The sequence below is a fragment of the Nelumbo lutea genome, chromosome 5, assembly GCF_056320005.1.
Source record: "Nelumbo lutea isolate HS-2025 chromosome 5, American lotus-T2T, whole genome shotgun sequence".
NCBI lineage: Eukaryota > Viridiplantae > Streptophyta > Magnoliopsida > Proteales > Nelumbonaceae > Nelumbo > Nelumbo lutea.
Genome location: NC_142688.1, coordinates 3,840,810 through 3,868,528, shown reverse-complemented (window position 1 = coordinate 3,868,528; position 27,719 = coordinate 3,840,810). Strand labels below are relative to the sequence as shown.

Here is a 27,719-nt window from a genome sequence, read left to right as displayed (position 1 = left end):
GGTATGTGATTCTTGCATTTTCTGGTCTTAGAATTCCTCATTTTCCTTGCCTTCTGAAGAACACTAACTTGAGCTTCGGAGTGTTCCAACCGGGTTCCTCCCCAGAAGCCTCCATTTTCTTCCTTGTTTCAGGCACCTCCAATCTTGTCAGAAACGAGGTAACCGACAACTAGAATAGACCGGATCACACATCATCAAGTAGGGTTCCTCGAGTCTTCAAATTCCCCAATCAATGGAGACAAAGTGGAGAAGAAAGTGAGCGAGAAAGGGAGTACCTTCAGGCTTCAGTGGTTCAGCTGTAAAGTCACCACCTTTACCTGTTTTTTTCTTATGCTTTTCCCATTCTAGCAGCTTATTCAATATTTATTCGTCTCTTTCTGCTCCTCTTCTACTCACCAAAAAGACTATTGTGTCTGTCCCGGAGGAATGTTAATAAACAACAAGTTTACGTAATGCATATTTACCTTACCCCAAGAAACAAAATGGACCCATCAAAAGCCGAGATCTTCTCAAGTAAAAAACCCTCGGCACATGAGATAAATTGAGAGTAGATGATCCATAAAGTGTGTGTGTAGAGTTAGTTCTTACTCTTGTTTTCAGGGAATTACGTCCTTACCAGAGCAGAGACGTCTAATAATCTTTGGTTTTTAACATTCCGTGCTGTGGGTTCCGCCGATTTCGCTGAAAGCATCTGCACATTTAAAATCATCTATTTATATAGTTTTGTGAATTGAATAAGTGTATTCTTACTTTTTGAAAATTGGCTAACGATATGCTTACTGTTTTTGACAATTCACTAATATTTCGTTTATTTGTTGACATTCCTTAATTTTCCATTAATAATAAGATAAAAGACTATTTCTCTCTCTCTCCTTTTTCTATCACTATTGGGTTTATGGAGAGTAACAAAACATGAGAGCTTCAGCAACCATCAAATGTTGCAGTGGTCACTGGCTTTTGGAGAGCTTCAGCAATACGAATGGGAGAGACCCGCTGATACTCTCTGCCACTTGGTCCAACTAAAACTAGGGGTGGCAACGAGCCGAGCTTTTCACGAGCTGCTCGAGCTCGAACTCAATTCAATGGCTCGATTGATAAACGAGCAACTTTGAATATATAATATATACAATAAATTATAGAAAATAGAAAATATATAATATATAATAAATATTTTTATAAAATATAAAACGAGCCGAGATCAAGCTTATGAACTTTTGACTCGAGCCTTGTAGAATAGTCTCGAGTCGAGCTCAAACCTGGTATTATTCAGCTCGGCTCGACTCGAATCCACCCTTAGCTAAAACACACACAAAAGAGAGAGAGTGTGTGTGTGATGAAACAGAGAAGAAAAAGAAGAAGAACAAAAAGGAGAGGAGGAGAGAGTGAGAGAGTGAAAGATTAGCTTCTCTTTCGTCATTAGCAAAATAGCACAACTGTGAAGACTTGGATCCCAAGAACGAGCCATGGTTAGGATTCCTGCAACGAGAAAACATCTCATTAAAGATATTTGACAACACTTCCCTGTAAAATCTTAATCCAATGGTTGTAATCTGCGTCTGCATGGACGGTCTTCAATCCCCGTCAATTGCAATAAAACGCTCGACTTCAACTGCATCCGGGACTTTTCACAATAGCTACATCTAGCATTGCTAAACGCTCAATCCCCATCAATTGCAATAAATGGTCTTGGTAAGATCATTTTCTCCTTGTCGGTGAGACTAAAAGTGGTGACAGGGGTAGAGGGTGGAACACTATAACCACGGATTTTCACGGTAGTTGCATCTGGCAGAGGCCTAGAGTCCTTGGTGGGGCTTTGTTTGGCAACTATTGCAGCTTTGGTGAGCATGTTTTTGGTTTTGTAACCGGTGTAGAGCGTAGTAGACGAGCTCTGATAAGAGCATAGCACAAAAGATGAGCGACCGCTTCTGATAGCCATCGGTAACACGTCATTGAAGACGATTGGAAAACCAAAATGTCGCTGAAGTCGTGGAAGAGATCATCGGTGTAGCCACCAACATTGAAGACAAGCGTCGCGCGCGTGGTGTCAGATTTGATAGGGATCTATGAAGGGCTTGGAGGTGAGGGTGAACTCTTTGATGCCTGGATTCGCCATTGCTCTTTGATGCCTAAGATGATGTTATCATTTTCAATTCATCGTCTTCCGTCTCAGATCAACTATTCATCTGCGGAGGGCTCGGAGGTCAGTGGTTCAACTATTCATCATCTTCCGTTTCAGATCAATCGTTCAGTTCTCTCTCTCCCCATCAACTAATGAGTTATTCGGTAAAATTTCTTTTTCATGAAAAAGAAAACATTACCCATAGATGTAGATTAACAAGTTGATCAAACTCCATTAGTCTTTAGTCTCTTGGTTTCTGACTATTTCTAATGTCTGTAAAGGTTATAGGGATGATATTTTAGGAATAGATGTGGTATTTTTAGGAATGGAGGTGGGAAGGGTATTTTCAGATTTTTTGATAAATATATTAGTCACATTATACCACATGTAATGGAAAGTTAACATACGCTAACAATAAAGGTAGAGTTAGTTAATTGTCAAAAACAATAGGGGTAGCGTTAGTCAATTTTCAAACAATAAGGGTACACTTAGTCAATTAGCTAAATCGTAAGGATAGTTTAAGAAATTTACCCTTTTATATATTAGTAATTAAGCATGTATGTTGTATGTATGAAATCTTTTTCATATTAATTACTTCAATTTTAGATATATCATAGTTAAGATATAAATTGAAAATCAACAAAAGTAACAATATGACTAAAAATAAACTTTAATACTTGTACTAAATGTGAATGTGTAGAAATTTTAAATTACAATTACAATTATTATTATTATTATTACATTACTAAATTTCGTGTTTCATTTATGTCTTAAATAAATATAATTTTTATCTTAACAAATATTTTCATTTAATATGATGATTACATAACATTAGAAGTGCTTCCAAATGTTATTGACAAAACTTAGTACTTTTTTATTTTTTGTGCTTAATCTTTTTTTTTTAAATATTTATTATTTAATTATGACATAACGAATTTTATTGAAAAATTGGATCATTGACCCATCATTTTAGATAATAAAATAGCTTTTCTTTTGGATCAGTTTTAAATTATATATTCTATCTACATTATATAAATTATTTTTACTTATCATATCATCGATTAACCCATCATTTAGATAATAAAATAACTTTTTAATATTTATTATTTAACTATCATATCATCGATTTTGAAACAAAAATAGGTCAGAATTTACACTCAAATAATTTGCATTGCCATGATTTTTAATTAGTGCAAATTCATTTGCATTGCAACCAAACACAATCTTAGACATAGTTTGGAAAGAGTACAAATACAAACAAAATAATACAAAATACAAAATTTTGCATTCTACATATTTGCATTTGTACTCCTTCCAAGCATAGCCTTAGGCTCTAAAGAGTTGGAAAGCAAATAAAAAAAAAGTTGCAAAAAGTTTTGGACATTTGTTTTTCTTTTTTGCACGCGCTAAGCCGCTAAAGAAGAAAAGACAAAGAAAGAGAATTGTTCTTGACCTCAAGGCTCCATTCAAAGGAGTACCAATACAAATGTGTAGAGTGCAAAACCTTGTATTTTGTATTATTTTGTATGTATTTGTACTTTATATATTTGTATTTGTACTCCTTCCAAATTGAGCCCAAAACATATACAAAAGGGTAAAAGAGAGCAGAGAAATTGTTCTAGCCTCTTTATGCCATATAGCGCCATCTTTAAAGATATATGAAAAATGTTTTTGAAAATATAAATATTGGTTATATACGAGTACTTTCCTCAAATTCAAGGTATATATAAATTATTAACCCGAAAAATAATTCTTTATGCTCATACCACATGCTTTTACACTAGTATATCAAAAAGATAAAACCTCATTATTGTCATATTTAAAAATGATATATATAGTCGAGCAAGGTTCATGAGTTTTTGAGCTGAACTTTTTATTACCTTAATGAAAGTTCGAATAACTAATATAGCTTATTTCAAAATTTAGACTTGATTTGAAGTCAATTAAAATTAAACTTGAATCGAACTAAATCGAACTTGAGCCCAAACTTCAATTGGAGCTTAATTCAATTGTAACCCTAAAAGCAATCCCTTGTTCGCACATTCAAGTTATGAAAATTTGAATAGTAATGAAGGATACCATAGATATTTTAACCAAAAAGGGTAAAACTAGGATTTAGAAAAATTATATTAATCACGTTGATATTAGATATGAACGGATGGATTGTAACAATGCACTAACACTTAGAGGGATATTTGAAGACATTTTTAAAATAAGAGGGTAAGCTTTATTCCATTTAGTAAAAACATAGGATAATGAAATAGTTCATCCTATAAAAAAAATTGACCTTCAACCCGAACCTGGCCAAGCTGACATTTTAAATTTTAAGTGTGTTTTGGTTTGGGTTCGGATTAACCCAGTCCATGTTACACGCATGTTACTAACGGATCGGATTGGTCCCAGCCACCTAGGTACATCCGTTTCGTTATGATCCCTGGTAGCGCGTGGCGTTGGTTCGGATTAGGGCAGGGAAATACTAGTGACCCAAACACATTGGTTTAACGCCCTAAACCTAACGTATACATCCCGTAGGGAAAGAAGGTCGTGGACTCTGCAGATGCAATCCCACTCGTTTATGCTCGAATCCTCCGTCCTTTACCGCTCGAAGCTACATCACGAGAGGGAAATGGGATCGAAAAACAAAACTAGCGAGAATGGCAAGAAGAAGAAGCAGAAGAATAGGAATGAGGAGAACAAGGACGAAGCAGCAACTGCCGCTGTAGCGGGTGCGCAGGATAACGATAACCATGGCAGGAAGAAGGTCATCGCAGATGCTCGTTTCTCATCTGTGCACTTTGACCCTAGATTCCAAAAGGTGCCGAAAAATCAAGCGAAGGTTTCGATAGACTACCGCTTTAATCGCATGTTCTCTGATAAGAGATTTACGTCGTCTTCTGCTCGCGTTGACAAAAGAGGAAAACTTAAGAGTGAAACATCAGAAAACCCCCTCCGCCATTACTATCGGTTCGAAGAAGAAGATAAGGCAAAGCGAGAGGACGACGAAGAAAGCGAAGAGAGTGATAATGGCGATTTGCAAAAACCCAGTCAAGCATCATCGGACTCTGAATCTAGTAGCGATTCCGAGCTTTCTAAATCTTCAGAAGAATCTGAAAGTGATACTTCTTCGTCCACTTCTGACACGGATGACGGGGATAGAAGTTTGTCGGACGATGAAAAGGAGCTCACTATCCAGGTGAGTTCCCAATTGATTGTGATTTATGAATGTTCTTATTCAGTTGATTTGAGGCATTACGAATAAGTTAGATATGGAAGAGCCAAAGTAAAATTAAAACCAAACTTCATTGAGGTTTCATTTTTTCCCTATTATAGATTGCTTTAACTCATTAATATGAGGGAACAGGAGGAGAACATACCGGTTATCGAAAAAGAAACCCACAGACTGGCCGTTGTGAATATGGATTGGAGTCAAGTCAAGGTGCGTGATACTATTTCAATTTGAATTCTTGCCGTCTCTTACTGGCGTTTTAGTGTTTAAGAACTGAAGAGGAACTCTTGTTTCATGCTTTAGGTTCTTTTCCCCTAATATCTATGCTCCTTTTTTCAAAAAGTATTATTGGTTGGATCTAGTTTCCTTCTGGTGCAAAATCTGCAGATGATAACTGGAATGGCAATGCAAACTATCTCTCTATGTTTTCTTTCTTCCATCTCTTGCGTTTTCTTGTTCTCGATGATACCTTATTGTCATTGATGAGCCGTTGAATGATGCTGAGCAATCAAAGCATGCCGGCATGCATATAATATCTATATTTTCATTGGACTGCTTAAAGCATGTTCACCGCACTTGTGAGAGGAAGTAAGAGGAGACGTAACACAAAAGCTACTACATGTTCTATACTTGTAATGGAAATGGTATTTAGCTACTTAATTATGAACATTCTAATGATAATACTTTTGTTCATTACACCATTGCCAGCTAAGCGCCATTTATTTCAATGTAAAATGGGCGGACTTTTTTTTTTCAGGTTGAAATGTTTGAGATATCATTTTGCCCCTTTGTTTTGTTTTTCACAATAAAAGTGGTGTAAATGATAGCTGGAATATTTCAGTCTAAAAAATTATGGGTTCATCTTACAGACAAACAAATGCAACCTTCATGGGATATCTGTTATTCTGTTATATGGTTTGGCGCCAATAGATTTCATGACCAATTCAGAGAACAAATAAGATCAAGGTTGCTAAGTTTGAATTTCATGAATGAGCAGGACAAATGAGTAATCTAGATTCAGTCTTATGAAAACTGACCTTAGTGTGGTAAGGATATATGTTAAACTGGATGTATTCTCTAATCCTCTTCTTGTGCTCAAGAGACTTATGCTCATGTTCTGAACTACGCCTCACACTTTTGGTAGTGGAACACCTCATGTCACACCTCCGCATTTCCCTTGGGCTCAGGTCATTTCATTTCACCCCCTCTCACTGTAGAATGTTTTATTAACTTATCTGATGTAGGACGGAAAGGACAACAGTTCTACCAGGGTGTTTTGTTGTGTTAAGAAGAGAGATGACTTGTTAAATATGAAAATAGAGATTGTAGTAGAACATATAAAAGTGAACGATAGAAGAAAGTGTAAAGAGAAAAAATGATAAAAAAGAGAGAGAAAAAGATGTACCTTAGAATATCCAAACTTCAAATTCTTATCAGATTCAGTTAATTTATATAATTCTATTATAATTGTGGGGTCTTTTATAGAGATGTAATCAGGCCATCCCTTACAGTAGATTCATCAAAAGAAACAATAAGCTTTAATTCATTTTCAGACAAATCCACAAAAGTACCAAGCTGTCCTAAATTTGCAATCCAGTTTGCTGCTTGGTTTGCCTCATTGTAAATGTGCTTATAACTATCTTTAACTTGTCTTCTTCTGCAATATTGTGACAATCTTTGATCAACATATTGATACTCCAGGGTATCTTGCACTTCCTATGTTAACTCTTTTTTTGGGCAAAGGTAAAGTATATTTGTATTAATCAAAATCCTTCAACTATCAACTTGGAATCTCCTTCTATAATGATGTTACAATCTCCCCACTCTTTTTTTGTTTTTTTGTTTTTGATAAATAAAGAATCATATTCCATTAATTAAAAGATTAGTTACATGAAAATTCCCTTAGAGAGGCGTGAGGTGCCGCCTCTCCAAACAGAAAGCACATAAACTACATCCAAGAGTACATGAATGTTAAAACAAAAGTTACAGTTGCGCCCAAAACAATGTTTCCCTATTTGTCTCTTGTTTTGCCAAGATATCAACAAATGCATTAGCTGATCTCCCAACCCACTGTACTGTTATAGACATATTCCTTGTCAGCCATTTGAATTTCTTTAACTCATTTTTGTAGCCCCATGTGACATCCTCCAGATTATTTAACCACCACTGTCTTAGGGTCCTCTTCAATCAGAAGCTGCTCCACATCCATTTCTTTTGCAAGAAGTATTCCTTGTATTTGCAGCTAACAACTCTGCCTGAACAGAGCTTCCAACACCTAATGGGCCAGAGTAGAGTAGGACAACCTCGCCAGCCTCATTCCTCAGTACACCTCCCAACCTAGAGAGACCCGAGTTACCTTGGCTACTCCCATCAAAATTCAGCTTCAATGAACTGTGAGGAGGGGGGACCTAGCTAGTCAATACCCTTACCTTGGAGGAGGAACAGCTTGCTACTGATAACCAATCCCTCCAACAATAAGTCAAGGAGAAATGGTTAAACAATTCCAGAGTCTGTAACCAATGTATTGACCTGTACATAATGCAGTCCTTCAAGGCTTGATTGGTTCTTCCCTTTGTCCTGGAAGATCCTGACATTCCTTTCTTCCCAAACTGTCCATATCAAGGCTTCTCTCGCACACCGCTACATTTTCCTTTATGGGCCAAGAGAACATGGAAGGCTTAAAGATTGTGCTTACTTCTATTGGCACATCCCAACTACACCCAAACAAAGATAGAACCAAACCTAGAGCTCTGCAGTGGCACTACAAGATAAAAATAAGTGATTAAAATCTCTCCACTCTTTGGCCATGACATGAGCTTCTCTAGCTACTAATGCTTTTGCTACATTGATAGATGCTCTTCCTGTTGCCAGAGCAATTGCATGAACAATCTTGCCCTTGACATTCCTGGCAATGCAACCAATTGCAATGTCTCCATTGTCATTTCTTGATGCATCAAAATTTATTTTGATAGAATGGTGTTTAGGGGGGAGACCAAGTAACCCAAATTTGACTCCCTCCTAGATTGCTCACGTGGATTGATTTGAGATTACTCCAAGAACTCCTTGAGTCGGATCTAGGCTCTTTCAATGATATGGATGGGACCCACAAATTTGTTTTGCTATGTGTTCTCATTACTACTCTTCCAAATGGACCATAGGATAAACACACATTTCTCCAAAGGTTTGAATAGCTTTGATAGGTATTGAGATTTTGGAGTCTTTCCCACCAATCTCTTAATGATTCAGATTGTTTTGGCTCTGGACAGATGTCACAGATAGTGGTGGCTTGCAATGGGGCAATAAAGAAACATGTGACCTAAATCTTCTACTTCACTGCAATTCAATCTTGTCAATCACTAACACCCTAAATAAATGGCCATAACTTTCCTAATTTGCACTGTATTGTTTGACAAGATCTTGGTGTCTGGTAGGCAATTGAAAAACATTTTCAAAGATACCAAGATCAAGCAAAACTGACAAGTTCTGAATTTTGAGAAGTAGCCCTAATGAAAAGCGATGCGATTCCAACTTATGTCCAAGAAAACTGTTGACCCCACAAGACAACCACTAAACAGTCCCTAAAACTTCTAGATACCCTAAAATACACCTAAACTCATTGACATATACTAAAGTTTAAAATTAGAATGCTATTGTAATTCAATATCTTGCATGCTACTTATCATATTTTCACCAAAGACCATCTTTAGGTGCCTTTGGGATTGCCTGGTTTGTGGGGCTATACCATGTGCACCACAGCTGAAAAACCCCGTCTTTATTCAGAAGATTTCAGATTAACTTCTTCTTCCTCTTTGTTTGTTTCATTTCCAAAAAGGATTGCTTTTTTGCTTCCTGTTCTTTCCCTTATATTGAATTGTTGCAAAATGCAAACATCAAGTATAAATGTTTGAGCTTTTTAATGCTGCTTTTCCCTTGTTAAATTGAAGACATTTGCTTATAATTATGTATTGTATTTTGTATAGTGGTTAGAACATTTTCTCATGGTAGAGTGTTTCATAGTTGGTGTAGCCTTGGCTAATGATTTCGTCATATTCTTTAGGCTGTTGATTTATATGTGGTATTGAGCTCATTTCTCCCTAAAGGCGGACAAATTTGGTCCGTGGCTGTTTATCCATCTGAATTTGGACTTAAGCGTATGGAGGAAGAAGCAGTTCATGGACCTGTTAGTCTTTTTGGCAGTGACAAAGAGCAGAGTGATGATGATAATGATGATGATGATGATGAAATTGACAATGAAAAGTTGCGTGCATATGAAATGAGTAGGCTAAGGTGATTGAATAGAAATCATAAAATTCTTCTTTATGATTACTTTTCATTTCCCATTTTGCAGTTCTTGTCTTAGTATCAGTGAGAAGGTCAAAAGGGAACAAATTAGGCTATCTGTTTCTTATTTGGGTTTGTATTTGAATTTGATATTTATGAAAATAAATTGAGGGTCATACAGTTTGTTCTGGCAAAAGTTCTTCTGAAGTTATATTTAGTACATAATTCGGTATCCTTTTTTAGTTAACATTTGGCAATTACAGAAAAAAAGTGTTTCTTTTTAATCAAAATGGTCTCTTTTGCCAAATTTTATACATCTGCCTTCTTGATTCTTTGCAAGTGTATTCCCCATTTATTGGGAATCTACACTCTTTTGGGTCATCTAAGTGGTATTGGTTTTACTCAGGACCTTCTAGGACTGCTGGCTTTATATTTGCAATGTGTATGATAGCTGTTTTTTAACCTCTTATTTTCTATTGAATTGCTTTTTACTTTTCAATTTTTGTTCAAAGGCTTCATCTCAAGCAGCAATTGACTTGCATATGCTAATCTGTTATAATTTTCTATCTGAGTCTTGCTTCACTACATCAAAGCCTTGCAACTCATACTTGTTAATAATGATCAGCGTACTGTAATTATTATTTTTATTATTTGAAATGGTAATGATTGCAGTACACTGATCACTGCTAACAGGCATGACTTGTATATGCTAACCCAACATACTGTAATTACGAATGTTTCAGAACCTTTTGGACTCTTGTTAAAAAATGTTGACTCAAAAGGCATGATGATTATAGTATTTGGTCAGTTTCATGGATACACATTATTAAGCTTAGCAGCCTTCTTTTTCTTTTTTGAAAAAGATGAAACTGAATTTAGGTATTAGATGCTCTATATCTCACCATTCGCAACCATCTCTCCTTTTACAACTTTTATAATTGACCATATGATTAACAGTGTACATTTATGCATTGCAAAATGGCAGTTCACTTTCCATACTACATTTTGTCAGCAAGAAGCTTTTGCTTTTGTCCCTGATATTTTCAACACATTGTTTCACATTGCATTTTCTATTTTTTATTATTTCAGATATTATTATGCAGTTGTGGAGTGTGATTCTAGTGCTACCGCAGATTACCTTTATAAAGCTTGTGATGGAGTTGAGTTTGAGCGATCATCAAATGTGTTGGATTTGCGTTTTATTCCTGATTCTGTGGAATTTAAACATCCTCCTCGTGATATTGCAACAGAGGTTTTTCCCTAACTCATTTTGTATAACTATTAAGAACATGATATTGCATCAGTTAGAACATTAGGAATATTTTTCTTTAATTACAACTACAAGTACAGTGTGCTAAGAGCTGCTTATAAGAAGTGAACTTATTGGTCATTAACAGTAAAAAGGTATGCACAAAGTAGAAATAAAACTTTCGCTATCTATCCAAGCAACTACCCTATTAATAATGGCCATGGGTGTTTGGAAAATGTTATCTTCTTAGGAGTTTTTGCCAGTTCATTATAAGATACACCTTCTTTGTTCCCAGTCTAAAAAGTGTCTTCTCAGGAATTTTTGCTTTAGATATAAGGCAAAAAGAGAAAAAAAAGAACTTTGTTTTTAGTCAAGGTATATGACTTCAGTTGAAATATCTTCAATTTCTAGTTCATAAATTTCCTAACATCTTCAGTTACTGATAAAAAGAAAATTCCTATCATCTTTGTGGTATATCCTAAAACTTTAACATTAGGATGTCAGAGATTTTTGTGAACTATGATAAATGGTTAAGGATGTCTATTTATTGGGCACATCACTTATTTTCCCCATTTTCTTCAGGCACCAACAAACTATCAAGGGTTAGATTTCCATACACGTGCACTACAACAAAGTAAAGTCCATCTTTCTTGGGATGAGGATGAGCCTCAGCGTTTGAAGACCTTAAGACGGAAATTAAATGATGATCAGGTATGTGAACTCATACACCTTTTTTCTTTTGCCATCTATGCTACCACTTGTTCTTTTCTATGGACTATAATCTATGTCTATGGTTTCACTATTTTGTGTACTGGAGTTTATGGGGAGAATAACAAGTTATTTTGGAAATACTAAACACACTTATACCACCTTAGGGACTTAGTAGAAGGTTAAAAGCATTTTGTCAAGCTACTTAAATGGTGCAACTGCTGTTTCCTTAAAAATTTGTTTCCTTTATTTTTTTTGTTGTCTTTCTCTTCCCAAACCCTGGGACTTCGAGCAGATTATCCAGATTGAAAATGATAAGAAAAGTCATTGTAATATGGGTTGGGTGGCTTGCCTTGTATTGGGCGTGCTCCTTGTTCACAACTACTTGTCGTATCTTCTACTTTAAATCATTAATGAATTTTTCATGTTGATTGCTGTTTGCTGATAAAAGTGATAAGAAAAGTCAAAATTATTATAAAATTATGTCCTTACTGGCTATAACTCTGCTGGAGAAGTTAGCAACATGGAAATCTGTATATTTGTCCAGGGGGCAAATGTACACTTACTATTGCGAATTCAACCCTGTCCTCTTTGCCATTGTATCTTATGTCTCTATCAGATTCCAACAATTTTCATGGAACTGGGCTGGGCATAAAACCAGAAAAGTGAGAGGTTCAACCACGGTCAAACTGGAGGTTGAATCGTAATGACATAACATATAATATATATTTATTGCAGATCATGTAAATAATATATATAATACATTTTACAAATAATAACGCACTTGAGTGTGGTGGATAGATGGTCTCTGATAATTGAACTTTGAAGGTGGCTGTTCGATTGAGATAACTGAGACTGAGTTGAAGGCCTGAACTTGATGATCCAAGAAGAACCTGGGGGCTGTGAGGGGTTCTGAACTTTGCCGTTCAAGACTTCGATTGAGTCGTGAATTCCTTTTTTCGTTTGGGTCGTGAATTCCTTCTTTCAAATTTTCCATACCATATCCCAATATTTTGGTACATAAAAATAATATATATAGGATTATAATCATCTATAAAAGTAAATTTAAAAACAAAAAAAGGGCAACTTAAATAGGCGCTTGCCTGGACCACCTGGTGCCTGGCCTGAGGCGCATGCCTTAGGCGCAGAGGTGATCACCTTCCTAAAGTCTGGCCGCCTTGATCCATGCAAGGCACCTACTCTGGAATGCGCCTCGCCTTGCGCCTCAGGCGCGCCTTTTAAAACAATGGGTTTTTTTTTCTTCAAAATATGATTCAATTCTAGATAGAAAAATCAGGCCAAAAAGTTATTTCTCAGAAGTGAAAAGTTTTCACTTCTAAGAAGTGGATTCTCGCTACAATGCTTTTAAAATAACAAACCGTGTGAAAAGTCATACGTGAGAGGGAGGGCACTAATGTAACTTCTCGCACTAAACATAACATCACTCAAAAAATCCCTAGGTTCCATCCATTTCTTGGTCTATCATGTTCGGTCTCTCAATGGCTTTCCATCTCTTGAAGAAACAAGGTCTAGAGTTCTTTGGACATCAGTGGTTAGTCTAAGTTCTTCGTTTCACTTCATCCATTTTTTGATCTCAGTTCTTTGTTTATCTTGTTCTGTGCCTCAGTTCTTCATCTATCCTGTTTTTCGATCTCAGATTGAAATATTCCAGGCATCAGATCTTTATTACTTTCCTTGTTCCTAAAAGGATATTCAATCTCAGTTTGAAATAACCTGATTTTTGTTTGAGCATTACATGAATAGTCGAATACCCATTTTTGTATGCTTTCTGTTAAGAATCTGTTTTGGATTGTTGAAGTTGTGCTTCTAGAAATTTTATAGGAAAGTTGGGAGCATTCTGGAGCATATGCTCTGAGCTGAATGATTACTTTGACTGTTACCCAGTTTGGAGGATCTTATTCTTGATGATTTTATTAACCACTTTCATTGTGCACAAGAGCTAGTAATTGCAGAAAGAGTTAGCAGTTTGGAATCAGGTGAATTGGGTAGAGAAAATGACTGTATCATAAATTGAGAAACGGATAGAGCAAAAACCTAAGAAAACATTTCTATGCATTTGGTTTAGCATTCTTCGCTCTCTGGGTTTGAATTGGTAGTGTGTTGGCTCATACAGACAATTTTCTACATAATTGTTTATTCTATTACTCCTTTTCTTGTTTCAATTTCTAGTTATTGCTTTGATAGTTGGAATCATGATACGGTATCATTGGATCAGGTTGAGGGCTCAATTAGTCAATTCCAGCTGAGCCATTTATCCCTATTCTGTTTTTTTCTGATCTCATTGTCACTATCCAGTATCCACCTCAGTTCTCATAGTAATGTCCTCAGAACCCATGTCATTTTCTGTAACGCAAGGCAAATCAAGTGGATCGTTATTATACCCATGACAACCTTCAGCTCCTATCTCATGGCCACTGTCCACTTTTGTTTAATCCAGAATTGAATCCAAAAATTGTGCTCATTTTTTCAATATTTTCTGCCATAACTGCTAATACTAGTTAGGCTTTGTTTTGTTATTCCTTGTGATAATCATGCTCTGTTTCAGATCAACAATTTTTTTGGATGAATATTTCCAAATGCTTTGGTGAAACAATTCAAACAGAGAAGAAAATGTCATTCTGGTCTCCCCAATAGACTTTTTGAACAGAGTAGTAAATCTAATTTAAACAGGAGGAGAGGTGTGGTGGCCAACGCCATTCTGGTCTTTCTGGATTCTGAGAAACATGAAGTGCCAAACACCTACATTATTTCTTTAGAATCAGGAAAGTCCAGTGTTCATTCTTTTCTAGAAAATTCTAAGAATGAGAATTTTCTAGTGTTGATGCCAAACAAGGCCCGACAGGCTGTTTAATGGCAAATTGATTTAATTTTCATTTTTGTAAACAGTAATGGATTGTTGTACAGAAACCTGTTGTACAGGGGCTTTTTCCTGACATGAGATGTATACTCTTGTTGTACAGGGACTTTTTCGTTTTTACATTTTAATGACATTATTTTTTTTATCTGTGAAGGTAAATTTTATTAAGAATTTTATCAAACTTGAGGTTACAAATTTGTGAGTAAGTTACCTGCATCCATAGAAATAATCAAATACAACTAGAACTGCAGTCCCCAAACCCAGCCTTACAATTTAGCCCAAAATAGTTGATGCCTATTTGCCCCCTGTTTAGCTAAAGCATCATCCATGCCGTTTGCAGTTCTTTTCAACCATTTAAAAGTAACATTTAATTCACTTGTTAAGCTTTCAATTATTTTAAGACATTATTTTACCTTCTGAAAAAAAGAAAAGAAAATTTTCACTAAACATATTCATGAGGTTTCGTGTTGCTTGTTTGCCGATGACATAGCACTAATTGATAAAACTAATGAAAGATTAAATGCAAAATTAGGTTTATGAACAAATACCTTAGAAACAAGAGGTTTTAAAATTAGGACTCGATTGGAATATATGGTGCATAATTTCAATAATGATAGTAATGCAAATCAAGGTGCCGTTAGGATTAGAGACCAAGAGATAACTCAGTGAACTTTTATGTTATCTTGGTCCAATAATCCATAGTAAGGGAGAGATTGAGGAGAATGTTGCCATAGAAGTAGAGCTGGATGGGAAAAATGGAGGGGGTGTATATGGTTATTTATTTGTTTGTTTTGTGATGGGTGCATTCCATTTAGGCTAAAGGGAAAACTTTATAAATTGGTTTGCAAGGCCAGCAAAGATATATGGAGCACAGTATTTTACAGTCAAGAAACAACACATCCGGAAAGTGAGTATAGCAGAAATGTGAATGCTGAGATGGATGAGTGGAAAGACTTGGGAGGACAGGGTGGATGAGTGGAAAAACTAGAAAGTAGACTGAGATGGTCTGGTGATGTGAATAGAAGACCATCTTTAGCACCATAAGAAAAAAGATCTGTTACAAGCGGAAGGGGCTATTTAGTGTGTATAGATACTGTGTTTCATATTTACTGTCTATTTGTTCCTTTTACATGAAAATAATCAATCCTGTCCATTTAAAATTAACACCTTTTGGATGTGTCTCTGTCTCAATTATCATACATGGTGAATGGTCCAAACTAACTACACTACAACTATTAGCATCCACCCATTACTTATTTTCTTTGAATAATTGATAGTTTGATACGACATTTGGCTGTTGTTGGTGCATGAGATGGAGTTAATACTTGTTGGTTCACTCGTAGTAATATGATTAATATCTCCCATGCAAAGGTCTTCTCTTACGGTTGTTTTAATAAATAGCATTTTTAAGTATAACTGACTAACCCCTATTTTTTGCGGACTGGAGTAATGTACATTGTCTTTGTAGAAAAAATGCCATGCCTGTTTGTTGAAGTTTCAGTTCTGATTATTATTCTCCTTTTAACTCAGTTTTGATCAATTTTATGTGGTCTTAAGTGCATTTTGTATTCATGTAGCAGATGCATGCCTCATGACACTTTTACCTATTAAGTTTAACTAACAATACATTAAAAGGAGTTTTGACTGGTTTTGGTTTGGTGTGCAAAACAAAACCAATGGATAAACCAGTCTGGAGAGATTTGGTGTAATTTGAATATTCTAGAAAGAGTTGAGGAACCAGTTAAAGGGCTTGGTAATTTGTTTCACACAGGAAAAGGGGTTTGGTATTATATTCTTTAACTAAGCACTTTGTTTTGTGCAGAATGGTGGTTGAACAGGGTTTATGCATCAAAATCTATGAGATAGATGATGGAGTCTATACTTTTCATTATTATATGTTATGCATATATTTTTTTTGACACATGCACCTTGTCCCTCATTTCTTTCTTAATTGTGCAAGTTTGTTGAACTAAACTGCTTTTAAGGTTGATGACTTTTTTGTTGAACATATTAGGACTCTCTTCAAGTAGCCAACCCTATTTTTTGTCAACTAAATTCTTAATTTCTGACTATTTTTAGAGGTGGTACTTGAAGCCTGTTTTCCCTCTATCCTTAGTAAAATTAAGACCCTCTTCAGATCTTTGTGTAATACAAACCCATGTACTCACCTCTCTTTATCCTTTTACACTTCCATTGCAGTTGATCTTACAGGCATTGTTGGTTTGAACTGCTTTGCATATTACTAGAGTTCACTTTCCTTGTTTGTTCTCTCCTAGATTCTGTTGGAGTCTTGCAATTCATAAATTGCAACGTCCTCATCTTTGTTAATAGTTGTAAATTTAAATTAATAATAGGAACGCATTTTATAATCTATTAACTATGCAAGTGTACATGCTTTTAGAGTTTCAAAAGGTTGTTTTGTCAGACAATTTGCATCAGTTCTGAACACTTGATAATGTATTTGGTTTGTGGATCATGTGTTGGAATGTTTACATGAATCTTTCTTAATCTCTTGTTTGTACCTTCCCTCAGCTTCCTTACTGGTATTGTTTCTGGTGTTTTGTCTGCTGAAGCTAGCTGACTTGGAACTAAAGGAGTATTTGGCTTCTGATGATGATGAAACCGATGATGATGAGAATAATGAATCTATGGATGGTGATTCAAAAAAGAAGCTTGATAAGCGCGATATGTATCGTGCTCTTGTACATTCTGGAGATGGTTCAGACGAAGATGGTGAGGAAGATGACAAGGATATGGAAGTCACTTTCAACACTGGCTTAGAGGACCTAAGTAAGCGTATTCTTGAGAAGAAGGACAATAAATCAGAGACAGTTTGGGAGGCTTACCTGAGAAAGCAACGAGAGAAGAAGGCAGCTAGAAAGAAAAATTCCAAGTATTCATCAGGTGATGAGAGTAGTGATAGTGATCAAGAAGTACCTGAACAGCCTGATGACTTTTTTGTTGAAGAGCCATCAGTGCATTGTAAAAAAGCAGTTCGAAGTAAAAACCCTCAAAAGGAAAAGCAGCAGCAGGAAACTTACAAGGAACATGAAGTAAGCCAAGCAGAGCTTGAGTTATTGCTTGCCGATGATCAGACAACAGAGCATAATCTTAAGGGATATAATTTGAAACCCAAAAAAGCCAAGGGCAAAAAGGGCAAAAAAGCGAAGGATGTGCCAATGGAGGGAAAGCTACCATCTGTCAACTACAATGATCCACGATTTTCACAACTTTTTACTTCTCCTCTCTTTGCCTTGGACCCAACAGACCCACAGTTTAAAAGGTATGTTTCAAGAAGCAATCCATCACCAAATTGATTGTTCCAGTTCAGGAAAGGTCCCGAGTCTTGAAACATGGAGGGCCATAATTTCATTCTCTCGAAGAGATGGTAATCTTGTATGTGTTTAGCCCTTACATCACCTCCTAAATGTGGCACCTGCCCCGGTAAGGATGGAGAGGATGGCTCTATAGGGTTGCAGAGGGTGTCTCATTTAGGGTGTTGTAAAGGCTACACTCTATAGGCATGTAAAATTAAGTCCTCTTAGAATGTAAAAATTTAAAATTGAGGGAGAGAGTTGCTATGGGAATAGCTGGATATCTCCATTTGCAACAATTACCATGGGGATAAAAAATTTCAGCCTTAAATGTATCTATGACTTGCATATGGACCTAACCCCTTGTTTAGATACTCCTAGAAAATTGTGTATAGAAGATATAATTGCTTCATTGGAGGCATCCAACAGATGTGATGGTTTTAGTGCATGCAATAGATTGATTATGCTTATCTTGATAAAGGCTGGGAAATTCTTGTGCATGCAATATTGCAATGTACACCTAGACAAGGTTTAAAGTTCTGATATTAATGGATGGTACTGTGCTTAATGGTATTGAAGGTCATCCTGACAAGTCCATCTGTGATTTTTTCACTGAAAAACAGTGTTGACCATTCGACACACATGATGCACAATTTTTTTCCTTGATTTCTTTTTTTTTTTTTGGTATTATGCATGCTCATATTTTAAACCTTGCTCATGGAGATCCATACAAAGCACAACCGTTCGTATTCCAGTGCTTCCTGTGCATCTCAGTTGCATTCAGAGTTTGTTTTTTGACTACTACTGAGGAGTGAATTCTGATCTTGCAGGAGTGCAGCTTACATTCGGCAATTGGCACAGAAAAATAAAAAAGGTGATCATGAAGATGTAGCAGATAAAGGACCGGAAGAAAAACAAACTCAAATGCCATCTGATTGCATGTCTATCGAGCAAGCACGTTCTGATAATGTGTCACTAAAGAAAGAAAAGCATGAACTCTCATCCTTAGTTCGATCAGTGAAGAAAAAATCCCAACAAACTCAAATGCAAACAAAGGATAAGAAGACGAAGAAAGAGCAGAAATTGCAATCTGATTCCATGTGTAGGAAGAGAGAAAAACCTGAGCTTAGTGAATTGGTTCGGTCACTGGAGAAAAAGCGCAGAAACTAGCGAAACTCCTTTCCTTTAGAGGGCAAGTGAAAATATATGGTGGAAAATCTATAACCAAGCATCTTTTAGATGCTGTCTATTTTATTGGATTTAGTGCCTGGCTATAGAAGATACGTGATGCTCACTAGAGCCTAGAAGTGAACCAGGTTGTCTGTCAAGGCTTATCAGCAAAGAACTTGAGAGTGCAAACACAAGGTTTCGAAGGTGCAAATGTGATCATGCGTGACTCCTTCATTCTCATAGAGGAGAAGTTCGCCATGGTTAGAGGTGCACTGAAGTAAAGCTGAAGTTTTATCTCAAATTTTTGTAGAAATAATTTGGCTGCCTAAATTCTATACAATAAAATTAAGCTGTAATAATAGAAATCGGTGCTGCATAATTACGTTGTTGGGTGAACTAACGTGTCACTCAGGGGCAGGCTTTTGGCAAAGTTTTCTCTGTTTGGATTTTGGTTTGGAATTTGTGATTGACACTTTTGCCGAATCACTTTACTTGCTTGTATCTGGTTGTCTATAAATCGCTATTTTAATTCACTGTACTGTACCATCTTCAATATGCAAAATCGATACAGATACTCGCTAAATGCTAACAACGACCATCCAAAGGAGCCTGGGTCACTTGAAAGCAACGAGAATGCGAACACAAGCTAAAAGGAGTATATTTTTTTCCTCCTATGTATTTTTTGGGTAAATCACCCTCTTTTTTGGATCATTTGCATAGGCAACAGTTGTAGTTTGACATGGTAAAAGAATCAACCGTATTTCTTACTGTAAGAAATGATGTTTTTGATATGGATAACAAGAATGCTGGTATTACCGTATTACCCCATGACATGAATGTTATATATGAGTGTCAAAGAAACCTTTTAAATAAAAGACCTGGGTGCGCTTTCGTATTTATTTCCATTCGTTTTAAGAGCTCACATGACCATATTTTCAAATAAAAATTACATTCTTGATGGAAGACCAATTAAGTGGTTGAAAATTATAAACATGGTTCTAATGGTTGTTAATGTTAAAAATCTCGGGCTCGGCTTGCTAAATTTTCGAACTTGCTCAAAGTAATTGAGTTCGAGTCAGGCTTGGCTCGAGTAGTTGGTCGAGCCAAATTCAAGCTTCACAATACCCGGCTCAAGTGGTTTGTAAGCCTATCTGGTTCATAATAAAATACTATTTTTAAAATATTTATATTTATAATATAAATAAACATTAATTTTTATATCAAATTATTTTCAATATTTTTAATATACTTAATATTAATATGCTTATAACTTTTAATACTACATTATATATAATCTGCTCAAGTCAAATCGAGATTCAGTAACACGTTAGTATCAACAAGAGCTGAGTTTGAGCTGAAACAACCTCATACTCGGCCCGACTCGACTCAATTACATCTAGTACCGACATCCTTCAAACATGATCTAACACCATACATCACGAGATTGGGGTCACCATAAAATTATCTACCATGTATGAGAGTACATGTTCATGGGCAGGGTCGGGCCAGGTTCAGGCCGGACTTTGCCTCTTTATAAACAGATAATCACCAGGTCCAAGCCTGGCCTAACCATAGGGCCTAAATCCCAGCCCGGGTCTGAAGCCTGACTTTGACATTATATTATAATATATTAATTATATAATATTAATAGTATATTATATATTATATATTATATATTATTTTATTCAATTAATAATTTAATATATATAATACTTTTTGCAATTAATTTTACTATTATATAATATATATTATGTTATTAAGACATCATATTTCTATATATTTAATATTATTGGGCTGGACTTATTTGGGTATGCCTGCGCCTAACATGAAAAAGTCAGATATGATATTTAGAGCATGCAGGCTTAAGGTTTTGTTCAAACCTGACTTGGAACAGGCCGGTCTGGGCCAGCCCATCGGGCTACCCGGCCCATGAATAGGTCTATATGAGTAGACCTGTTTATGGGCTGGGCCGGGCCGGGCTTGTATAAGTTTCAATAGAATACACTCAGGCTTGAGCTTGAGCCCAACCCGACCATCGGGCCTAGGTCTTGAGCCCGAGTCTGGGCCTCATATAAAGCCTGAAGCCTGGGCCCGGCCAGAAATTTGAGAATAGATTTTTTTTTCTTTTTTTGTTCAATAGACATGTTTTATTTAAATTAAAAACTTTCAAAACAAAAAAATAATAAACATCTCACTATTATTTGAAAAAAAGAGAACAAAGAACCAATATTGTATATGTACATATCATTAAATAGGAAAAATCTATGATGCGGGAAAGACATGATATCGGAAGAGTTTTGACCAATCAAAACCCACCTATGAATTTTGATAAATAACACCTAATTGGCCATCACATTTACGGTTCTGGCTAACTGGTCAGATATTTTTCAGATATCATATCTTTTCCATATCTTAGTGAAACCCTATTAAATAAAATATGTTTTTATTATTTAATATATAACATCAATTATCAAGTCAGGCTCAGGCTTAGAACAAGCTTTTTTGAAAAAGCCTGAGCCCAACCCAAAAAAGTCGGGCCTAGTGCTTTAGGCCTGAACCTGAGCTGCGGGCCTAAAATTATGATCAAGCCTGACTTATAATGGGCCGGGCTACCCAGCCCATGAACAGGTCTACATATGAGATGCAGTCAGATTATGTTGGAAGTGTTGAATGTAGTTGGGAGAACCGAACTCTGTTAAATAGTAGTTTCTTAGTGAGGCAGTCCAGCCTTAACCCCAAAATAAACAACTTTTCAACATGATCTGAATACGCACATCTTGGGTCCCAATCTTACGGTGAGAAGTGCGGCGTATATCATGTGGGGACAGGTTTTGTTAGGAGATCCCAATACAAATAGTGATAGGAGTTGATCCGTCAAAAATAAATGAAGTTCAACTATTTTAAGCCTTTCATGTAAAAATGCATTTCTTGACTTCTTAATTTTCAGGAGAAAATCCTGCAAGAATAATAGGTAAGGAAATTATTTGAAAATAAAACTCCATTAGCAGGGGGTTGGGCAATCTTTTGTTGTTCAAAACAGAAAATGCCACAATAGCAAAATTATATTAATTGACGGAACCCCTGTTTTGGTTTTGAATATCAAACACGCACACATTTTAGTAAACAATCCCTGGTAACACTAACGAGCACCACGCCAGATGTGGGAATGAATCTGCTAGGGGAATGCATGACAATGCGGCAAATTGTAATTTAAGGTTATTCAGACCGGAAGTCGGAATTACCTGATAATGGAGGTTTTCTGCATCTCACACTGCTCGATATGCATTTTAAAAACCAACAGGCAAGCCTCGATAAAAGTGCAATAAATGAAGACTAGTCAAACACATTTAGCATTAACAATTAAGTACAAATATGTAACCAATTCCTCTGTAGTGTATGCTCTCCTATACTCGTATCCTTCCCGTTGATCTAAAGAAAACACAGAACCCTCCAAAAATGGGCTATAAACCAAGCCACAGATGAGAGACCAAGATCATTCCCATTGTTACATAAAATAACTCCAAGCCACCCTTAGTTGACACTGAAGAAGCAACAAATTTAATCCATAGGAGTTGAATGTTTTTATTTGTAAAACTTCCACTTGATACATCATGAAGCAAATCTATCTACTGTCTGGGAATTTGGCCTCGTAGTTTTGGGGCAGCTGTATAAATGTAAAAAGGAAAAAAAAAAAAAAACACAATCAAACGCATAATCAACACAACTCTTTAGTAAATACAACTTCAAAAAAGAGAACAATGAGCTAGAGAGAATGACCATAAACGTTGCTGTTATCATCTTTCCTGCAAACCACCTCCCATGGAGTGACCGTTGTGCATTCGTAGCAGATTGAGCATTTTCAAAGCGTAAATATACATAGCCAGCACTATTCCTGTTATTGAACCACGCAGAATGATCAGATCATATAAAATAAAAATGTAGAAACAAACATTCAGGCATCAAAAGGATGGTCCATATCAAAATAACCAAGAAACATTTCAATTCCGTTGGATTAAGAGTTTATGATGCAAAACTACTTACTTGTCCACATAGATATGCTTTACGGTTCCGAACTTTGAACATTCATCTTGGACATCCTCTTTGATATCCAAATCAAAATCTGGTTCTGTCTGCAGCACAGCAAACTATTTTAGCATGCATAGTAACAGAGACAAGCCCAGTGAGCAAAGAAAACTACATGGGAACCAACCTCAACTTTTGGGTCAAACATATTTTTCAGTAACAGACATTCACTCAGTGCGCCCATAGTATCTATTGCAGGCGCAGTTGCAGCTGGAACTGGAAGGGATGCACCTGCCAATCCAGAAAATGTGGGCACAGATGCCTGTCCAAGGGAAGAAACAAGGGGAGCAATCACAGGTGCAGCACCAAGAACTGATGTTCCTGGTAGAGAAAGGCCAGCGCCATTCACAACAGGTGTGCTAATTGAACCAGCAATGCTGCGGACAAATGAAACAGAGGTTAAATGAAGCTATAATAAACAAATACATTTAAATACGAAAACCCAGTAGAAGCAACCTTGATGCTGTGCCACTCCGATCCAGCTTTTGCATTAGAAGAGCCCTGGAGCGAGCATTCAGAGACTGCAAACCCAGAAAAATATCTTATGCTAGCTGGCATGGAATCAAGACAACAGATGCAGTAGACACTAGACACTAGCCATTGAAAAGAATTTAACAGTGCAAAGAAGAATTCACATCTATTCATAAAAAAAAAGAATTCACATCTGCACCCACAGCACATCTCAACCATGTATTGAGAACATCTCCCAATGACAAGTACGGGAGATGTCCCCAGTGCAATGCTGAGATGTGCTGTGGGGCGCCACCCTCTGTGGAGCACAGATGTGAACTCTGCAAGGAAATAGCTACAAAATAAGGGCAATATTGCATACCAAGCCTCCACCATCATCATCGTCAAAATCACCAGCATTTCCCCCAACATCTTGCATTCCAACTTGATCAGAAACAGCAGATACCTACAAACAAACAAACAAATAAAATATAAAAAAAAACAAGATATGTCAATTATAAATTTACAAATAACAATTTTAGTGAGGCTTATGCAGTAGATGACTCTTCTCACACATTTCACTGAACCTATTCAGAAGATCCGTTGGCAAAGATAACCTTGTATTTTACAAGTGGTCTATAGGTGCATAACCCTAATGGCCTGTTCTCTGTTTCTTCCTTATCTTTGTGTTGCCAAACTCCCATAAACCCCTCCCCTTTTAAAGCTGTTTGTCAAGGTCCAATCCCACCAAAAGTGAAGTTTTGATGTTGGGAAGCAGTAAATCAAATCATTAACACCTAAAAGTGGCTACAAAGAAAAAGAAAAAATTGGTGTCTTCCCCTTAAGTATGTATTCTATGCTTGAAGAGTGGAGAAAATATTAACCATCTTCTCTTAAGTTCTCATTATGCTACTCAGGTGTGGAATTATTTTGCTCAAGCCTCGTAGGTGTGTGGTCAGCTCCAGATAATGCCATGGAATGTTTCAGAATAGGTTTGCAGTCTGTCATACAAAAAGGGAGAAGATCCACAGGAAGGGTACAAGAGCTACGTTTTTGTGGGAACCATGGGGTGATTTAGTGATGGATTTAGGATTGCACATTGGGTGATGATTAGCGATGAATTTAAAAACAGTATCTTTGACTGGCCCATTAGAAGGGAATAGTGGGAAGCACCGGCAAAAAGAACCCTGAAGCTAAACTTTGGTGGGTATTGTGAAATACGGAAGCTTCAGGAATTGGAGGTTAAATAAAGGACTGAAGTAGTAGTAGCATTTCTATGAGCTTTTCAGGGCCAATAGGAATAAACAGATCCCTAGAAGCTGAGCTGGGCTTTAATACAAGGGATGAAGTTGACTGTAATGAAGGGATGGACCAAGATTAATAACAGAAGGGGGCTGCCAGACAATCATATCCTGGATGGAGGATAGAGAGTATATACCCTGGACATTTACACCTTTAGTGAGACAGGCACATCTAGGCAGCCCAGTGCACGAGGCTCATCCAATGCAGGGACTGGAGAGGGACAGATGTATGCAGCCTTACCCCTGACACACAAAGATGATGTTTCCAATATTTGAAGCCTGGTCACCCAGGTCACAATGGAAACCCAACCATTGCACCAAGGCCCACCCTCAGGCTCATCTGCTCGGTTGAAATTTGAATACCTCTTTCAAGTGGATCCCTAGAAGTGCAAATAACCTGCATGATGCATTAGCTAAGGCTGGACCAGCTAAGGAATTTCTGAAATGAGGATAACCAGGGCCTGGAATCACTTTATGACATATAATGCAATGAAGTTTTTGACAAGTAATGAAAAATTTCCCTTCTTTTGGTGGGATAACTAGCAGAATATACTGTTGCTTCCATCTGTTTCAACCACAGCCAAATAGGAATAGTTGAAAAATATAACAGGTTACCTTGATTATGCGGCCAGCAATGTCTAATTGTCCATTTAAACTCTGAGCAGCTCTAGCATCTTCAAGACGTGCAAACTGAAACAGCACAGTTAAAAAGCATTAGAATATAATTTTCAACGGTAGGATTACTCTTTATGACTGTCAGACTCACTTGGACAAAGCCAAAACCTTTGCATTGCCCAGTTTCCGGATCAAGGGGCAACTGCACCAACTCCACAGCACCAAATGGTTCAAAAACCTGGAAATACACATGAACGTTCAGCAAATTCATCCGCACATATATTTAGAATAAGCAGGATTAAAGCATCTGAAAAATCCTTAGTAATTCTTCAGTTTCTGCTATTGCAAAATTATCATATCAATGGAAAGGTCCATATAAGCGAGATGAGGTCAACAAAAAACATCCAAACTGTTTTTTAATCCTGCTGAGAGATGGTGTAAGTCAATGATATATTGCCCAGGTAAATGACAGTGATACCCATCTTTGGGAAGTGGGGCAATGTTTGTGGAAGAAACGCAAAGCACCCTTTTAGTTAAAAAGGGAAACTGAGTTTGCTACATAAACAAATGCTCCATCATATGAAATTAGAGACATTTTCGTTCTAGTTAATAATTTTAAAACTTATCAAGAATAAAATGTATACAAACTGCACATTCCTATTGTAGTCAAAAGGAGCTAAGGAAATCGAGATTCAACAGCAATAGCAATGATATAGGCCATCCATGCCCAATTTACCACATTCCACCAAAAGATGAAAATATAAATATGAAAAAGAAAATTGGAAATCAAGTTCACCAATATCAAGTCATCTACCAGGTCATGGTTACCACTTCAACACAAGGAATCTCAATGTACTTTTTCATGACCAATGGCCCAAGGGCAGTATTGGTTTTGAGGCCTCTTCAATGTTATGGGTACTGTTTACTGGGCGAGTGGAATTGGTGGTTCAGTATGGAAAGAGATTACGGGATTTTAAATGCTTGAAAATGTTTTATATGTTTGATTTTATTTTTAAATTCTCATTTGAATATGCTTTACATCTTATATTTATGTATTTTAATTTTAGATAATAGGTTTTTTAAATTTTAAGTTTATATTTTTTATTAATATTGTGTTCAATATTTTATGAATTTTCCGACATTTTTTTCATTTTTTTTATAATATTGCGCCTTGCTTTAAAAAGGCGCACGCCTCGCCTTGCGCCTTGCACCTCAGGCACAAATTGACCCCTGCGCCTTTTTTGTGCCTTGCACTTTGAGAACACTGGTCAGATGACAAGCCCAGTATCCCAATCCTGCTGGAAATGTATCATGAAGAACCTGGCTTCCTTTTCTTCATGGTGTTCATTTAAAGTCAGAAATGGGGAAAAGATCTGTTTCTGGGATGATAAATGTATGGTGTGGTTCTTCATCCTTGGCAACTTCCTTGCCCCACATTTATTAGTTGTCAGGTGACAAAGATGTTGGGGTACAAAGCAGTTACAATATGCTGGAAGATCAGGTGGTATGGACCCCAAGTCTTAGAAGTAGTATTCAGGAATGAAAAACTGAGTTAAGCTCATTACTACAGCGAATCAATTCCACTTCTCCAAATCCTGGTGGGATTGATAGGAGTTGATGGACAAGGGCACAAGGATGGGGTTTTCATGGTAAATCCATGTCTCTGTAGCCCTTGGAAGTGGATTGGAAAGCTGGAGTCCCATCCAAGGTGAGCTTCATCATATGGGCTGCCATTCTGAACAAAATACAAACCTGATGGCCAGAGGCATGCTTTTGGTCAATCATGATCAGCCATCTATTACTTCATTTCCCCTTTTACATAGCTGTGTGATCGTATTTTATTAAGACTTTTAGCAAGGCTTGGGCTCCTCCAAGTGATATTGGCACTCTGTTCTCTGCATAGGCTGGAGATGGTTTCGGTAGGAGTGGGAGACTGCTTTGGCAAGCATCCCTGATAGTCATCTGCTGGGTGATTTGGGGGAAGGAACAATTGCATTTTCAGGGGTATGCTACTCGGTTGGAAGCGGTGATGAGTAATGGATGATAGGGCAGAAAGACTTTTGTTCAAGTGGGTGTCCATAAAGAAAGAGGTCTGAAGCCTATTTCCCCCATGTTTGTGATCAATGGAAGCATATAATTGGTCTTCTACCCCCTTTTCAAGAGCTTCATTTTTTGTATATGATGAGTATAGCTTATACTGAACATTCCCTCCTCATGGGGGCTTTTGTTTATAGCCCTCTCACTGAAAGAGAAGACTATAAACAAGCCCAAGCATCTCTAAATGTTATAAAAATGCTGTGTAATATATCCACATACGGTTAAAGG

The 27,719-nt window shown here is 36.8% G+C and overlaps 2 protein-coding genes across 6 annotated transcripts in view; one reads left to right on the top strand and one right to left on the bottom strand.

Moving 5' to 3' along the window:
- Positions 1-1,708: 1,708 nt before the first annotated feature.
- On the top strand, positions 1,709-19,478 carry LOC148849895 (pre-rRNA-processing ESF1-like protein). 5 transcript variants are annotated; one of them, XM_088946262.1, is made up of 9 exons: positions 1,709-2,078; positions 2,171-2,200; positions 4,523-5,312; positions 5,481-5,555; positions 9,403-9,632; positions 10,716-10,878; positions 11,458-11,586; positions 17,035-17,744; positions 18,606-19,478. In XM_088946262.1, exons 3-9 carry the CDS (start codon positions 4,677-4,679, stop codon positions 18,943-18,945), a joined length of 2,283 nt encoding a protein of 760 aa, XP_088802388.1. In that variant the 5' UTR covers positions 1,709-2,078; positions 2,171-2,200; positions 4,523-4,676; the 3' UTR covers positions 18,946-19,478. The 5 variants fall into 5 exon arrangements, with proteins under 5 accessions (XP_088802388.1, XP_088802384.1, XP_088802387.1 ...); XM_088946261.1 differs by having other exon boundaries at positions 1,781-2,078; positions 2,171-2,283; XM_088946259.1 differs by having other exon boundaries at positions 1,972-2,078; positions 2,171-2,283; positions 4,652-5,312.
- A 2,752-nt stretch (positions 19,479-22,230) lies between these two features.
- Positions 22,231-27,719, bottom strand: part of LOC148849894 (Splicing factor, CC1-like protein) — a 28,410-nt gene continuing 22,921 nt past the window's right edge. The window contains exons 7-14 of the mRNA XM_088946257.1: positions 25,546-25,632; positions 25,395-25,469; positions 23,861-23,944; positions 23,485-23,549; positions 23,156-23,405; positions 22,987-23,075; positions 22,723-22,837; positions 22,231-22,609 (exon numbers count right to left, since the gene is read on the bottom strand). Coding sequence (XP_088802383.1) covers positions 22,568-22,609; positions 22,723-22,837; positions 22,987-23,075; positions 23,156-23,405; positions 23,485-23,549; positions 23,861-23,944; positions 25,395-25,469; positions 25,546-25,632 — 807 coding nt within the window. The 3' untranslated portion in view covers positions 22,231-22,567. The remainder of the gene's footprint in view (positions 22,610-22,722; positions 22,838-22,986; positions 23,076-23,155; positions 23,406-23,484; positions 23,550-23,860; positions 23,945-25,394; positions 25,470-25,545; positions 25,633-27,719) is intronic.

What these genes read in the sequence shown, in the direction of transcription:
- LOC148849895 (XM_088946262.1), top strand. Translation starts at nt 4,677, where the DNA reads ATGCAATCCCACTCGTTTATGCTCGAATCCTCCGTCCTTTACCGCTCG. An exon ending in AAAAGGAGCTCACTATCCAG is followed by an intron (nt 5,313 to 5,480) that starts GTGAGTTCCCAA and finishes ATGAGGGAACAG; the next exon opens with GAGGAGAACATACCGGTTAT. An exon ending in CTCGTGATATTGCAACAGAG is followed by an intron (nt 10,879 to 11,457) that starts GTTTTTCCCTAA and finishes CATTTTCTTCAG; the next exon opens with GCACCAACAAACTATCAAGG.